Consider the following 15,949-nt stretch of genomic DNA (forward strand, 5'->3'; position numbering starts at 1 on the left):
AAAAAAAAAAGACTATTGAGGCATCTATTATTCAGGTCTGCCAAGATGTGGGACGACAAAGGAGACAATTGCCTTGTGGCCTGGCCTTCCCAACCATCCCCACTACTACTGTGGCAGTAGTGGCAGCAGGAGTCCTGGTCCCTTTAAATTGATGCTGGAGTGCTGCACAGTGCACACCATGTAGTTCTGAGGGCTGGGAAGTGATGCACCGCACTCCAGGTGGTACCAAAGGCACCACCCCTTTTGAGAGCATGGAACCAGGCCTCTCCACCTAGCCCGGAGGCCTGTGGATGCTGTCAGCTCCCCTTCTATTATTAGATTCTGATATTCTTTTAATGCACCATGTCTGACTCTGAAAATAAAATATGTTTTATGAGATATGGTCAGTGGACCAAATTCATCCCACTGACTTAAATATAAAGACTACATTTGGCCCCACACTAACAGAGCAGTAGACAAATGAGCAGAGCTTTTCTTTTTCTGGACTGTTAGGCTATGTCTACACTGCACAGTTATTCCAAAATAGCTTATTTCAAAATAGCATGTCTACACTGCAGGGAAGCCTCAAAATTAGACCGAGACAGGCTTCCCTAATGTAGACGTGCTATCTTGATTTAAAGCCCCAGTAGGAATAACTTTGAATGTCCCTGGTGAGGGGTTATTTTGAAATAGCAAAAGTGGAGCGTTTACACACGCCTTATTTTGAAATAGCTATTTCAGAATAGGTGTTATTCTTCGTAGAATGAGGTTTACAAAAGTCGGAATAAGCTGTCTGTTATTTCAAAATAACAATATTGCTGTATAGATGCTCGCATAGTTATTTTGGAATAACGGCCATTATTCCGAAATAATTTTGTTGGGTAGACACACCCTTAGGGAAAAATCCAATAACAAATAAATTGGTTTATTATTATTGTGCCTAGCAGATGGAAACAACTGAATTCATGTCTTATTCTCCCCTTTTGGAGCTCAACAAAACAAACCACTGTTGCGTGCACTAAAGAATGGATCGAAGGAAGAGGAAATATACTTTAAAAAATCATGAAGAACAGGAATCTGTTAAATGTTACATGAGATACAGTCTTACACAAACACTAAGGTTCCAATGCTGAAAAGAGGAAGACTAGCTTCAGCTGCTGCACCCCTCCAAAAGCAATGCACACTTTTCACAGCAAAGACTGTGTCTGCCTATCTGTTTATGTAACATCTAGCATAATGGAGACCTGACTATGGTTTTGGGAACTACTGCAATAAGAAGTAATAATTAATAATTACTGCTCCTGTTGCTGCAGGTCAATGCTAGCACATCTTTTTGCCAGCAATAATTACTAGGGCTGGGATTTTCAGAGGCACTAAGCGAGGCTGAGGCGCACATTCCATTGAAGTTCAATGGAATTTAGGCTCTTGAAAATTCCAGCTTAGACTTCTAACACAGTAATATAAAGTGTGAGGCTATGTAGATATATACAGAAAGTCATGTGTCTGTGGGATGGAGATATTTAAATATTTGTTTGCAAAGTGAATTTTACATACAATCTTCATTCTGTGTTTAGGTTGTTCCCTCCGACATCCATTGCTCCCACGAAGAAGCTCTCCTGTTAAATAAATGACGATTTAGGTGAATAAATGTCCTTGTGATGAGATGTTCACCCCACACCAGCCCTGAAAGGTTTATGAAAGCAGAAGATGGGCTAATTAGTGTGAGAGGTGGCAGATGAGGAGATTAGGCTGGACAAGCAATCCCTGATTGGAAGATGAAGTTCATCTGAGCAATCATGGGCTGAGATAGCATAAAGACTGGAAGAGGCAACAGAAATGGTTGCATTGAGGGAGCCTGTAGCCAGTCTTTGGAGAAAAAACCCCCTCAAGTTGCCATGGATTCTCATTCATTGCAAGCAGCACCCCTTCCTGGCTTTTCTGGGCATTAGTTCTCTTCTATGTCCAATGACGCACTTAGCAGACTCTCAACCAATTGGCTTCTCTCTCTTTGCAGCCCCTTTCTTACTTCAGGAACTGCAGGCCCTCCTTGTGACTGGACCTTCTTTCCAGATCATTATATAGTTTCCCCTTATGGCAGGGGTGGACAATATTTTTTTGATGGGGGGCCACTTCAAGATTTTGGAAAGTGGGCAAGGCCGCACTCTTCCGTGATATTAATGGAGATGTGGGGTCTGGGATGGATGTTGGGTGCAGAAGGGAGCTTGTATTAAGGGACTGGCAGTGGCGGATATAGGGCAGGGTGAGCAGGGCGGCTGCTCTGGGCCCCGCGCTTCAAGAAGTCCCGCGCATGTGCTGTGTCAAAAGGGGGGCCCCCGTGAAATTGTGCTGCCCTGGGCCCCGCAAAATCCTCATCCACCCCTGAGGACTGGGGTGCAGGAGAGAGACTGGAGGGAATTGGGATGAAGCAGGTGGTTGTGACCTAGGGCAGGGGACTGGAGTGCAGAGGTTTGGGACGTGACCTACGGTAGGAGGGGATTGTGATCTGGGGCAGGAGACTGGGGTGCCAGATCTGGGAGGGGGTATGGGTGTAAGAGGGGGACAGAGGGTTTGGGTATGTTGAGTGGGGGGTGGGCAGACAGTTGGGGCAGGAAAGGGCTGTGGTACCAGAAGTAGGCGGTGCCCAAGAGACTTACTTGCCAGCTGCCTGGCCATGTGCTTCATGAATAACTCAGCCCAGGAGAGGGGACGTGATTCTTCTTAGCTGCCTGTTATTCCAACAAGCAGCTCCCATTGGGGCGGCTCCTAAAACTTTAAATCAGAAACTGAGGCCAGCAGCTGCATTTCTGCCCGATATGTGGGGCTGATGGGCAAGCTGGAGAGCCTGCCCGGGGCTCCTTGCTGCCTCCACGGGCTGGATCCAGTGGCTTGGTGGGCCAGATTCAGCCCATGAGCTGTATTTTGCCCAGGCCTGCCTTATGGGATACAAAGCCTCCTTGGAGCTGCTCTCCAGGCTATGCCACTCCAGCAGTGGCTGGTAGAGGAATTCAGGCCTGCCCACTATTCCAGGTTCCAGCTCAGGGTCTCTACAACATTCAGCCAAAGTCTGCTCAATCCCCAAACTTGCTGCTCTCTCACTGGGCTCCTTCTTACTCTGCCTCCCACAGGGTCTCTTCTCTACCCCTCTCAATGCTTCCTTCCCTCAAGGCCAGGCTCCAAGGTTACGTCTACACGGCAGGCTTCTTGCGCAAGAACTGTTTTGCGCAAGATTTCTTGTGCAAAAGGTCTTCCACAAGAGCGCATCCACACTTGCATGTGCTTTTGCTCAAGAGATGCACTTTTGTGCAAAAGCGTTCATGGCAGTGTGGACACTCTCTTGCGCAAGAAAGCTCTAATGGCCATTTTAGCCATAGAGGTTTCTTGCGCAAGAAATTCATGTTGCTTGTTTACACTTCCCTCTTGTGCAAGAGCTCTTGTGCAAGAGGACTTACTCCTCGTGGGGAGAGGAATAACTCTTCCGGAAGAAGCCCTGTTTTCCGACGCTGTACTGTAAATTTACTTGCGCAAGAACGCATGTACAGTGTAGATGCTCTGCAAGTTTTTGTGCAAGAACAGTCATTCTTGCACAAAAAGCCTGCAGTGTAGACGTAGCCCAAGGGTTTCTACTCTTTCCCTGGGCACTCTTCTTCCCTCTCTAATGCACAGAGGGTGTCCGCAGACTTCCTCAAGGCTGCCATTTCTGATGTGAGCGTCATGGCTTACTAGCCCAGCTCACACTTGCTCAGCTGAGCTTTGCCTTCCATTCAGGGATTGCTTCACCAAACTAATCCCCTCATGAGCAGCTTGTCACACTAACTGGCCCCATCGGAGTTTTCAGGGATGGTGTAGGGCAAACATCCCATCATAGTTCCCCAAATGAATAGAATTATTTTTTACTAGAATTATTAGTTTGTTTGTGTTTTGGTAGCACCTAAAGACCCCAGCTGGTGCTTCCCAGTGGTAGGCACTCTACACACAGACTAGAAGACAGTTCTGGAATGCGTACTACGTAAAAAGCAAGGGAAACAGATACAAACAAAAAAGTAATATGCTAAAAGGTCAGTACAATTTCCCCTACTTTCCATTCACATAACAATCCAGTCCTCCCCTGAGTGGAGCTATCAGTTATATTCTTTCACAACCAGTGTCTGCCTCAAACATCCGCTTTTCTTTTCAACCTACCCCACTTAAGAAAATATTCCATCTCATTCTGTTTAAAAGAGTTCATCACAAACGATCACTCCCCACCACCTAGAGTTGGCAGGATTGCCAGCCCCTAGCATTATCCTGAGTAAGGCCCTACAAAATCATGAGTGGATTAAAATCATGGCAGTTTTTAAAAGCATCCCACTGACCATTTTTTTTACTTGGTTTTTGGCTTTTGAGCCTTTTAGATAAACTTGGGCAATGTTTTCAAACATTCCTTCACAACCATGAAAACTAGAAACTTAGGCTACATCTAGACTGCATTGCTTTTCAGGATATCGGAGGTATCCCAAAGAAGGAATGCCGCGTCCAAGGAACACGTCTGCTTTTTCAAAAATTGTTTCAAAAGAACAGACCTGCGCTTTCACCATTCCGGTAAACCTCAATCTATGAGGAATAAAGGATGGCTCAAAAGAGCACTTTCTTCTGAAGTTTGACTTTATGTAGACGTGCCAAATTTCAAAAAAGCCTCTTTCAAAAGTAAATTAAAAAAATGTGTGTACCTCAGATTGAATATCTTTTTCCAATTTAACAGTGCAGTCTAGATGTAGCCTTAGTTTAAGAAATGAATGCTGAGATTTTCACAAAATGACACGGCTGGCACCTGGGACTTTATGGAATACCCACACTAAATATTACATATGTGCTCAGCTTTCACCTCTTAGCAGAGGGGATGGGATGGGCCTTATTGCCACTCCAGAGTGCTGCTCCCCAAGTTTTACACGACTTTGACCTAAACATTTTGAGGGTTACACAGACAAGAGGATTACTCTGTAGCCCTAAAATGAAATCTAGACTAATTGCCTTGCTTGATACCGATGCTCTCTAACCTTTTTAACCACAAAATCACTTTTTCAATTTAAGTGCAATGTAAGATATACCTCAAACCCAAACACCATTGCCCCACTTCCTTCCCACCCCTTTTCTGAGGCTTCACCCTGCTCACTCCATCTCCCTTCCTCCCTCATCCTCACCTACTTTCACCAGACTGGGGTAGGGGTGCAGGCTCTGGTCTTGGGCCAAAGAGATTGGAGTGTGGGAGGGGCTCCGAGCATAGCCCAGGGTGTGAGATTGTTGTTCAGGATGGGTTTCAGGGTACAAGCTCTAGGCAGCAGTTTGGGTGCAGGGGGATTCACATCTGGGGCAGGAGACTGGGTATAAGGGGAGGTTCAGAGCTTGGACAGAGGTCTGTCTGGGCACTTATAAAGGGTTCCATCCTTCCGACGCGCATCCCTTGGTGGCTGAGGGGAGTCTTATAGTCTCTACTCGCCTGTCTTCAGGCGAGGTAAGGTCCAACAAGTGGCCAGAGATCAGGCCTCTTCTTTTACTCCCCCACCCCCGGGTACAGTTTGCAAGGGGGTTGGGGGGACCCAGGCCCACCCACTCCTCTGGGTCCCAGCCCAAGGATCCTATAAGTAGCAGTTACCTGTTGAGTTTCAAGGTACTTAGTTGCTGTCACATCCCTGGGCCACTTCCCTGGGATGTTATCTCATCCAGCCCTTTCACAACTCCCTTGTGATTGAGTTCCCCTTCTCTGGGGTTCTGCAGGGTTGTCTTTGGCTTCTTGGCTAGCCTTCAGCCACCAGACCTGGCTCCAACCAGGAACGATGCCCCAGGTCCCACTCGGAACTGTCCGGAGTGGTGGTGTTCCCCAGTCAGCTCTGAGGCCTGCCTGGGTTGAGCTCCAGGAAGGAACTGACAGGTCCTGGACTAGCAGTTCCTTTTATATCCTCCTGCTGCATCTGATTGGCTGAAGTGGAGGCTGCCACTCTGTTCCACTCAGAGGGCCTCTCTACTGCTCCTGTTGCTGGCCAGGGTGCTGAAAGGCTCTGCACTCCCGAGCCCACTCCTGCCCACTCCCCCTGGCCAGACACTTGTCCCCAGTCCAGTCCTGCCCCAACACCTAACCCCAGAGAGAGGCAGGTCGGCGAACATAGTGAGGAGGGTGCACAGCCCCCTAATGAATCCAAAACCAGAAGAGTATAGAGAAAAATCTAGGTGCAAAGGTAAGCTTCTGTGATCCACTACTGTGAGTTAGAGCACAGGAATTAGGAGTCAGCATTCAACAATCTCTTTCCTATGCATGTCACCAAAGCTAACAGTCCTTGCATGAGAATACCAAAAAAACCCTAAAACAACCGCTCATGAAGCTCCCTGATACTACTCAGGACCAAATCTGCACAAACACACCTCTAATCCCCAACTAGGAGTTTTCTATCAGTTACCCAAGATATACAAACCTGGAAATCCCAGGCAAACCATCATCTCAAGCATTGGAACACTTATAACAGGACTATCTGGCTATATTGACTCTCTCCTCAGATCCTATGCTGCCAGCACACCTACCTATCTTCAAGACACCACCGACTTCCCGAGAAAACTACAGATCATCAATAATCTTCCTGAACACACCATCCTGGCCACCATGGACCTAGAAGCTCTTTACACCAATATTCCATATGAAGATGGATTATAGGCTATCAGGAACACTATCCATGATGACACTACTATACACCTTGTTACAGAGCTCTGCAACTTTGTCCTCACCCACAACTATTTCCGATGTGGGGACAATTTGTATCTTCAAGTCAATGGCACAGCCATGGGCACCCACATGGTTGCAAAATATTCCAACATCGTTATGGCTGATCTTGAACAACATTTCCTCAGCTCTCACCCCCTAGCATCCTTACTCTACATTGATGACATCTTCATCATATGGACCCATGGGAAGGAGACCCTTGAAGAATTTCACAGGGGTTACATCTACATTGGCCCCTTTTCCGAAAGGGGCATGCTAATTTTACAGGTCGTAATAGGGAAATCCGCGGGGGATTTAAATATCCCCCGCGGCATTTAAATAAAAATGTCCGCCGCTTTTTTCCGGCTTTTAGAAAAGCCGGAAAAGAGCGTCTACACTGGCCCCGATCCTCCGGAAAAAAGCCCTTTTCCGGAGGATCTCTTATTCCTACTTCGAAGTAGGAATTGTCCCCCGCGGATTTCCCTATTACGACCTGTAAAATTGTTTCAGGCCAATTCCACAAGCCAACTGCACAGGGAAGCCTTAGAACTTAACTTCCTTCACAGATTTGATTCCTATCACAAAGACATTGGCTGGATGGCCCACTACATTCCACATTCTAATGACATAAAAAAACCAAACAATCGGTACTTAAGAACAATTTGCACCTTCTCTATCAGCTTCACATAGCATGGACACTCTAATTGACTATTTCTCCTTTTTTTCCTTTCTCTCCCCCACCCCCACATCCCCTCTTTATTTAGAAACTGGACCTTTAATAACTCCATTCATCTGAAGAAGTGGGTTGTACCCACACAATCTCATGATACGACCTACATGTTTTGTTAGTGTTTAAGGTGCTACAAGACTATTCCTTGCATGATATGTGCAGCAAAAATCCCTGCAGACAAAGCAAAGTGTGTCTGTTGACATTTTTGCCATTGACTACAGTAGGAGCTACAGTAACTCCTATGTTTTGGGAAAGCATTATAATTTAAGGGATTCCACATAACATTGCTTTGATGTCATTTTGTGACGTGATTGTGGTATCCTAGCAGAATTCTGAGCATGATGTATATGTGGGCTTTTGAAAATCAAAGTAAAGTAAGTTATTTTTCACTCCAGAATATGAGTACAGAAATTTCTATGTGCCATTTCTGCCTTCTCCAATGTTATTTCCTTTCCTTTCTGGAAGAGATTAAGCAAGTTCACACGCAGTCTAAACAACAATAATCACTTCAGAAGATATAAACCTTGCTCTCTCTAGTTGATTTTATTGATTTTATTATACTTATTTTCCATTAGCTTTTGTTAAAAGCTGCTGTACAAATTCTGAAATTATCTTGATTAGTTAAACCAATACATGAATGATTACTAATTATTTTATAAGACTTTTATCATGCAGCTACTGTATGTTCTGGTGAATGTTTTAACAGTTAGTTTGTGTCATGTAAAATTAACACAAATCACTTCATATTTTCTGTTAGAGTGGAAGAAACCATAATGAACATACTGAACTATTAAAATGAACTAGCCACTAGGGGACAGCAAGCAACCTGCTACTGTGATGCATAATAAATAATAATCAGCTATAACCTAGCTAATAGATGTCAGAAATAAATGTATTGTCATATCTTTCTGAAAATAAAGAGATCTCCAGGTTTACACTGGGGAACTACCAATCAAGTAGTATAAATAAGAATTATTTGATACAACAATGAAAAATACAATCATGAATGTTAAAGGTATTTATAGGGAAAAGATCCAACATTTAATTCTATTAATAGTGAAAAAAACCTTATAGACTGTTAAAAAATAGAGATAATTTTGTCTCTGGTGTAACCATTGCCTCAGGGACATGGTTGAATTTGTTTCATACTGTAGAGAGGTAAAAAATATCAAGTGAAACTCAAACTTATGAGTACTTTTAAAGATAGCTGTTTAAATGGTATCTAGACAAAATGCCATATTTTCAAGAAAATTATTCAATTAAATTCCCATGCTGCAGTTCTGGGGAATATCCAGAGGTAACAATTTCCAGATAGAAACTTGTAACCACTTTACAATTCAATTTCTTTTTTTCCAGCAGAGTGGGAACTAAAAAGATCACATTTTTGCAATTGCAGCTCCCATATGTTATACATAAAGATTTACATTAGGGATGCTATGAAACTGAGCTTCACTTTTGCTTCTGCTGAGTCTCCACCCACCTTTTCTGTACAGCTCTCTGCTTCTGGTAAGCAACTGGGTCAGTCCATTTCAAGATTCCTTTCAAAGGTTTTGAGTTTCTGAAAGCATACTTTGATCAACGTTTGCATTAATTGATGCAATGCTTCATTACCCCTTAATGGATGTTTAAACAATGTGGCCTTTTGCCAATGTGCTTTGCAACTGCATACTGAGATCCATGCCAAATTGAAAGCAAGGCTCTCCCACAAACATGGTCTGAACCCATCATATAAATAATCTATTGCTGGTCTTGTTATTAGATATTGGCTTGAAACTCAATCACTTTTATGATTTCTCACTAGAGTTGATAAACATGTGCCTAGTCCCCATGAAAGAGGACAAAGAAATAGTAATGCTATGATCTTGTAGATTTCCCTTGTCTCATGTGAATACAACTCCCTACTAATTGGTAGGGCTCTTCATTTTTAATTTTAATTTTATTTAATTTTTCCCAGGAATGTATCAGTATTTATTATCACCACAACAAAAACAGGTGAAAATCAGTGCCAAACACTTTTATTAATTTTTTTCTGGGTAAATATTGGGATTTATTTGGTGGTATTTTTATTTATTGTGTTTTTGTTTAGATGCACTTTGAATTCCATTCATCAATGTTGTTTGCTGCAGAACTAAAACAGAACTCAAAAAACACAATCCCATCATCTCTAATCCCCATATAAAACTTTTCATTTGAACAGTTTACTGTTGTAAACCGTCACTGCTTACATTTAATAATTGGGCCACACCATGGGCAGCACATACACTCAAGTTCATCCTTTTCTGTTTTTGCTTAAGTGCAACCTAGATGGACCTACTATAAGGTGGGTGCTTAACTGGCTGGGTAACCATTCTCAGAGAGTAATTATAAATGGTTCAGTGTCCTACTGGAAGGGCATAATAAGTGAGGTTCTGCAGGAATCAGTTCTGGGTCCAGTTCTGGTTAGTATCTTCAGCAATGATTTAGATAATAGCATAGAGAACACATTTATAAAGTTTTCAGATGAAACCAAGCTGGAAGGGGTAGCAAGTGCTTTGGAGGATAGATTAGAATTCAAAGTGATCTGGACAAACTGGAGAAATGGTCTGAGGTAAATGAGGACAAGTGCAAATAATCCACTTAGAAGAAACAATCAGTTTCACACCTACAAAATGAGAAATGACTGCCTAGGAAGGAGTACTGCAGAAAGGGATCCAGGAGTCATAGTGGACCACAAGCTACATATGAATCAAGAGCATCACACTGTTGCAAAAAAGGAAAACATAATTCTGGGATGCATTAGCAGGAGTGTTGTAAGCAGGACACAAGAAGTAATTCTTCCCCTCTACTCCACAATAATTAGGGCTCAACTTGAGTTTTTTGGCTAGTTGTGGGCACTACATTTCAGGAGAGACATGGACAAATTGGATAAGGAAAAGAGAAGAGTAATAAAAGTGATTAAAAGGTCTAGAAAACATGAGCAATGAGGGAAGATAGAATTGGGTTTGTTAAGTATGGAAAAGAGAAGCCAGAGGAGCCATAACAGTTTTCAAGTACCTAAAAGGTTGTTACAAGGAGGAGGGAGAAAATTATTTTCCTTAACCTCTGAGAATAGGACAAGAAGCAATGGGTTTAAACTGCAGCAAAGGAGGTTTAGGTTGGAAATTAGGAAAAAGATCCTAACTGTCAGGTGGCTAAGCACTGGTATAAATTGCTTATTGAGGTTGTGGAATCTCCATCATTGAAGATTTTAAAGAGCAGGTTAGACAAACACCTGTCAGGGATGATATAGACAGTGTTTGGTCCTGCCACGAGTGCAGGGGACTGAACTTGATGACCTCTTGAGGACCCTTCCTGTTCTATGACTCTTTTAAATATTTCCTTGTATTCTGAAATATATTTGGGTAGATTTTCATTTTCTTCTTATTTTAGAGTAGCTGGTAACAGTTTAAAGATTTGATAACAGCTTGAAAAGCATATGTGGTGGGCGTGAGATTCATCAATATGTTCAGATTTGCAACACATCTTCTGGACTTATACATAGCCTTATTTCAACAGGCAGCTTTGCATACACACACAGACTAATGTATTATTGAAATACGTATCTCATGACATGTATTGTATTTTCCTAATAAAACATGTTATTTTTATATATTTGAATGATACAAAAGAAGGGTGAAAATAAAAATAACTGAATAATCCTTTTTTGTAAATCCCAGGAATTTTTGGTAAAAATCTGTTTAAACTGAAAACAGAGGTATTACTAATTGGCCAGGATAGCTGCTCTGGCGTGAAGGGCATGCTAGCTGAATGCCACAGGGGAGACTATTGAAATATTTCAAATAGGTACAATGAATAAACATAAACTAGTATTGTCCACCCAAGCATACAAAATCTGTGAGCCAGGAGTCTCTGCCCATCAGTATATTGGCTTAAAATCATGGGATTTAAAAAATATTAAATTTGAGATTCTCTTTATTTGCTTTCTGCTTTTCAAGCCTTAAGTATTTGTGTGTTCAAACTTTCCTCTATAATCACAAGGGCAAGAATCTTACTCCCTGTCACTCCCTGGTCCCCAAGAGCACAGGGGCTGGTTAATAACACACAACCCCAAGATCAGAGCTGCTAGACCACAACACCCTGCCAACCACACCATATAGAAAGTGGAGTCCTCCAGATGACCTGGTACTGATGGGTCATCAAGAAAAGTTCATTCTCTTTGGTAATTGTTAATAAATAAAGATTAAACAGGATATTATTGCATGAGGCTTTTTCACTGGTAGAAGACCCTTGAAACCCACAGGCTATGTCTACACTCGCGGCTTCTTGTGCAAGTACGGTCATTCTTGCGCAAGAATGCGCAGAGCGTCCACACTGCCTGCCCGCTCTTGCGCAAGGAAATTTACAGTACGGCGTGGTAAGAGAGGGCTTCTTGCGCAAGAGCTACGCTCTTTTTTAACAGGTGAAAGCCCTCTTTCGCAGGAGCTCTTGTGCAAGAGGGCAGTGTAGACGCTCAGCAGGGATTTCTTGCGCAAGAAATCCCTATGGCTAAAATGGCCATCAGAGCTTTCTTGCACAAAAGAGCGTCCACACTGCCATGAATGCTCTTGCGCAAAAACACATCTCCCACATGGCAGTGTGGACGTTTTCTTGCGTAAGAGTTCTTACACAAGAACCCTTGCGCAAGAAGCTGCCAGTGTAGACATAGCCACAGAGTGTAAGGTTATACTCTGACACCATGGAAGGGTAATGGTGGGTGCCTAAATTAGATTCATTTTCATAGACTCATTGGGCTGGAAGAGACCTCAGAAGGTCATCATGTCCAACCCCCTGACTAAGCAGGACCAATCATCCCAGCCAGGGCTTTAGCAAGCTGGAACTTAAAAACCTCTAGAGATTGAGATTCTACCACCTCCCTAGGTAACCCATTCCAGTGCTTCATCACCCCCTAGCAAAATAGTTTTTCATAATATCCAACCTACAACTCCACCTCTGCAATTTGAGACTATTGCTCCTCTTCTCCCATCTGTGACTCCTGAAAACAGCCTTTCTCCATCCTCTTTGGAACCTCCATTTAGGTAGTTAAAGGCTGCTATCAAATCCTCCCTTACGCTTCTGCAGATTAAATAAGCCCAGATCCCTCAGCATCTCCTTCTAAGTCATGTGCTCCAACCCCCTAAACATTTTCGTTGCCCTCTGCTGAACCCTTTCCAATGAGTCCACATCCTTTCTCTATTGGAGGCCCCAGAACTGGATGCAATACTCTAGATGTGGCCTCACCAGTGTAGAACAAAGAAGAATAATCACTTCTCTACATCTGCTGGAAATGCTCCTCCTAATGCACCCTAATATGCCATTAGCTTCTCATTCACTGTAATCCCCAGTTCCTTTTTTGACAAACTGCTGCTTAGCCAGTCGGTCCCCAGCCTGTAGCAGTGCTTAGGATTCTTCCATTCCAAGTGCACTTGTCCTTGTTGAACCTCAGCAGATTTCTTTTGGTCCAATCCTCCACTTTGTCTAGGTCACTCTGGACTCTCTTCCTACCCTATCCCTGCCCTCCAACGTATCAACCTTTCCCCCCTAGCTTAGTGTCATCTTCAAACTTGCTGAGGGTGCAATCCATCTCCTCATCCAAGTCATTAATAAAGATGTTGAACAAAACCTGCCCTAAAATCAACTCTGGGAGTACACCACATGATACCGAGCACCAGCCATGCATCAAGCCATTAATCACTACCCATTGAGCCCAACAATCTATCTAGCTTTCTATCCACCTCACAGTCCCTTTATCTAGTCCATCCTTCCTTAACTTGCTGGCAAGAATACTGCGGGAGACTGTATCAAAAGCTTTGCTAAAGGCAAGGTATATCATGCCTACTGACTTCCCCATGTCTACAGAACCAGTTACCTTATCATAGAAGGCAGTCAGGTTGGTCAGGCATGACTGGCCCTGGGTGAATCCATGTTGACTATTCCTAATCACTTTCCTTTCTTCCAAATGCTTCAAAAATGGATTCCTTGAGGATCACCTCAAGGTGATGATTTTTCCAGGTACTGAAGTGAGGCTGACTGGTCTGTAGTACCCTGGATGGTGGTTCTTCCCTTATTAAAGATGGGCAGTACATTTGCCTTTTTCCATTTGTCTGGGACCTCCTCTGATCTCCATGGCTACGTCTAGACTACATCCCTTTTTCGTAAAAGGGATGTAAATTTCATAGAGGGATAAGGGATCTTTCGGAAAAGGCTTTATTTTCCACAAGATCAGCGTCTAGACTGGCGCTTTTTTCCGACGAAGCTCCGTGCGGAAAAAAACGGCAGCCATTTTTATGCTAATGAAGCGGGGGAGATTTAAATCCCTGCTTCCTTAGCTATTGCAATATGTCTAATTTACATCCTGTGGAAGAAAACATTGTCCTCACTCTGAGTTTGTAAGCAACAAGTAGCCAGAGGCAGTTTTATTACGAGCTGCAGCAAGGGAAAAAATGGTTCGGACAGGGGGAGCCCCCCCTTCCCATCCGAAGCAGATCTTCGAATACAAGCAATTATGAAACAGTTTATATACTGTCCATTAGATATAATAACAATAACAATTAGTCTCCTTCCCATTACAAACACCAATGGCTAACAGTTATTTAGTTCCACCCAGATGCTCCTTATCTCATGCCAGAGTCAGCATTCTATCCTTATCTCCATATGGAGGCGAGAGGCGAAGGCAGCGTCTAATTACAGATCTCGCATTGTCAGGCCACAGACTTAGCCTGACTCTTGCTCTCTTGTTAACAAGACCAAGATGGCTGCACACAAATTCCCTTATTCCCTTTTCCTGCCTCCACAATCCCTTTTACGAAAAAGGGATGTAGTCTAGACGTAGCCCATGAGTTTCCAAAGATAATGGCCAATGGCTCTGCAATGACATCTGCCAACTCCCAGCACCCTCGGATGCATTAGATCTGGCCCCATAGATTTATGTATGTCCAACTTCTCCAAACAATTCTTAACCTGTTTTTTCTCCACTGAGGGCTGCCCAACTCCTTCTCATACTGTGTTGACTAGTGCAGGAATCTGAGAGCTGACCTTATCTGTGAGAGGCATAGAAAGCATTGAGTACTTCAGCTTTTCCCACATCATGGAAACTAGGACAACTAACAAAGGATGAATATAGGCAAGCAACACGGGAATGCAGGGGCAAGATTAGAAAGGCAAAGGCACAAAATGAGATCAAACTAGCTACAGGCATAAAGGGAAACAAGAAGACCTTTTATAAATACATTAAAAGCAAGAGGAAGACCAAGGACAGGGTAGGCCCACTGCTTAGCGAGGAGGGAGAAGCAGTAACAGGGAACTTGGAAATGGCGGAGATGCTCAATGACTTCTTTGTTTCGGTCTTCACCGAGAAGTCTGGAGGTGTGCCTAACGTAGTGAATACAAGCAGAGAGAGGGTAAGTTTAGAAGATAGGATACACAAAGAACAAGTTAAAAATCACTTAGGAAAGTTAGATGTCAGCAAGTCACCAGGTCCTGATGAAATGCATCCCAGGATACTCAAGGAGCTGATAGAGGAGGTATCTGAGCCTTTAGCTATGATCTTTGAAAAATCATGGCAGACAGGGGAGATTCCAGAAGACTGGAAAAGGGCAAATATTGTGTCCATCTATAAAAAGGGGAATAAGAACAACCCAGGAAATTATAGACCGGTCAGTTTAACGTCTGTCCCAGGGAAGATAATGGAGCAGGTAATTAAGGAAATCGTATGCAAACACTTGGAAAGTAATAAAGTGATAGGGAATAGCCAGCATGGGTTTGTGAAGAACAAGTCATGCCAAACTAATCTGATAGCTTTCTTTGAAAAGATAACGAGCCTTGTGGATAAGGGAGAAGCGGTGGATGTCATATACCTAGACTTTAGTAAGGCATTTGATACGGTCTCGCATGATATTCTTATTGATAAACTAGGCAAATATAACTTAGATAGGGCCACGATAAGGTGGGTGCATAATTGGCTGGATAACCGTAGTCAGAGAGTTGTTGTTAACGGTTCTAAATCCTGCTGGAAAGGGATAACAAGTGGAGTTCCTCAAGGGTCTGTTTTGGGACCCGTACTATTCAATATCTTCATCAATGATGTAGATATTGGGATAGAGAGTACTCTTATTAAGTTTGCAGATGATACCAAACTGGGTGGGGTTGCGACTTCTTTGGAGGTTAGGGACATAATTCAAAATGACCTTAGCAAGTTAGAGAAATGGTCAGAGGTAAACAGGATGAGGTTTAATAATGAGAAATGCAAAGTGCTCCACTTAGGAAGGAACAATCAGTTCCATACATACAAGATGGGAAGCGACTGTCTAGGAAGGAGCATGGCGGAAAGGGATCTAGGGGTCATAGTGGACCACAAGTTGAATATGAGTCAACAGTGTGATGCTGTTGCAAAAAAAGCAAATATGATTCTAGGTTGTATCAACAGGTGTGTTGTAAGCAAAACTCGTGAAGTCATTCTGCCGCTCTATTCTGCACTAGTTAGGCCTCAGCTGGAGTACTGT

The 15,949-nt window shown here is 43.2% G+C and overlaps 1 protein-coding gene across 2 annotated transcripts in view; it reads right to left on the reverse strand.

The window, feature by feature from the left end:
- Window positions 1–15,949, reverse strand: part of FAM169A (family with sequence similarity 169 member A) — a 138,711-nt gene that overhangs the window by 90,539 nt on the left and 32,223 nt on the right. For both annotated transcript variants that reach the window (XM_075932270.1, XM_075932275.1), the window contains exon 2: window positions 1,534–1,595. In XM_075932270.1, the coding sequence (XP_075788385.1) occupies window positions 1,534–1,542 (9 nt within the window). In that variant the 5' untranslated portion in view covers window positions 1,543–1,595. The remainder of the gene's footprint in view (window positions 1–1,533; window positions 1,596–15,949) is intronic.

This window comes from Pelodiscus sinensis, chromosome 6 (genome assembly GCF_049634645.1).
Source record: "Pelodiscus sinensis isolate JC-2024 chromosome 6, ASM4963464v1, whole genome shotgun sequence".
In the NCBI taxonomy this organism is placed as follows: Eukaryota; Metazoa; Chordata; order Testudines; family Trionychidae; genus Pelodiscus; species Pelodiscus sinensis.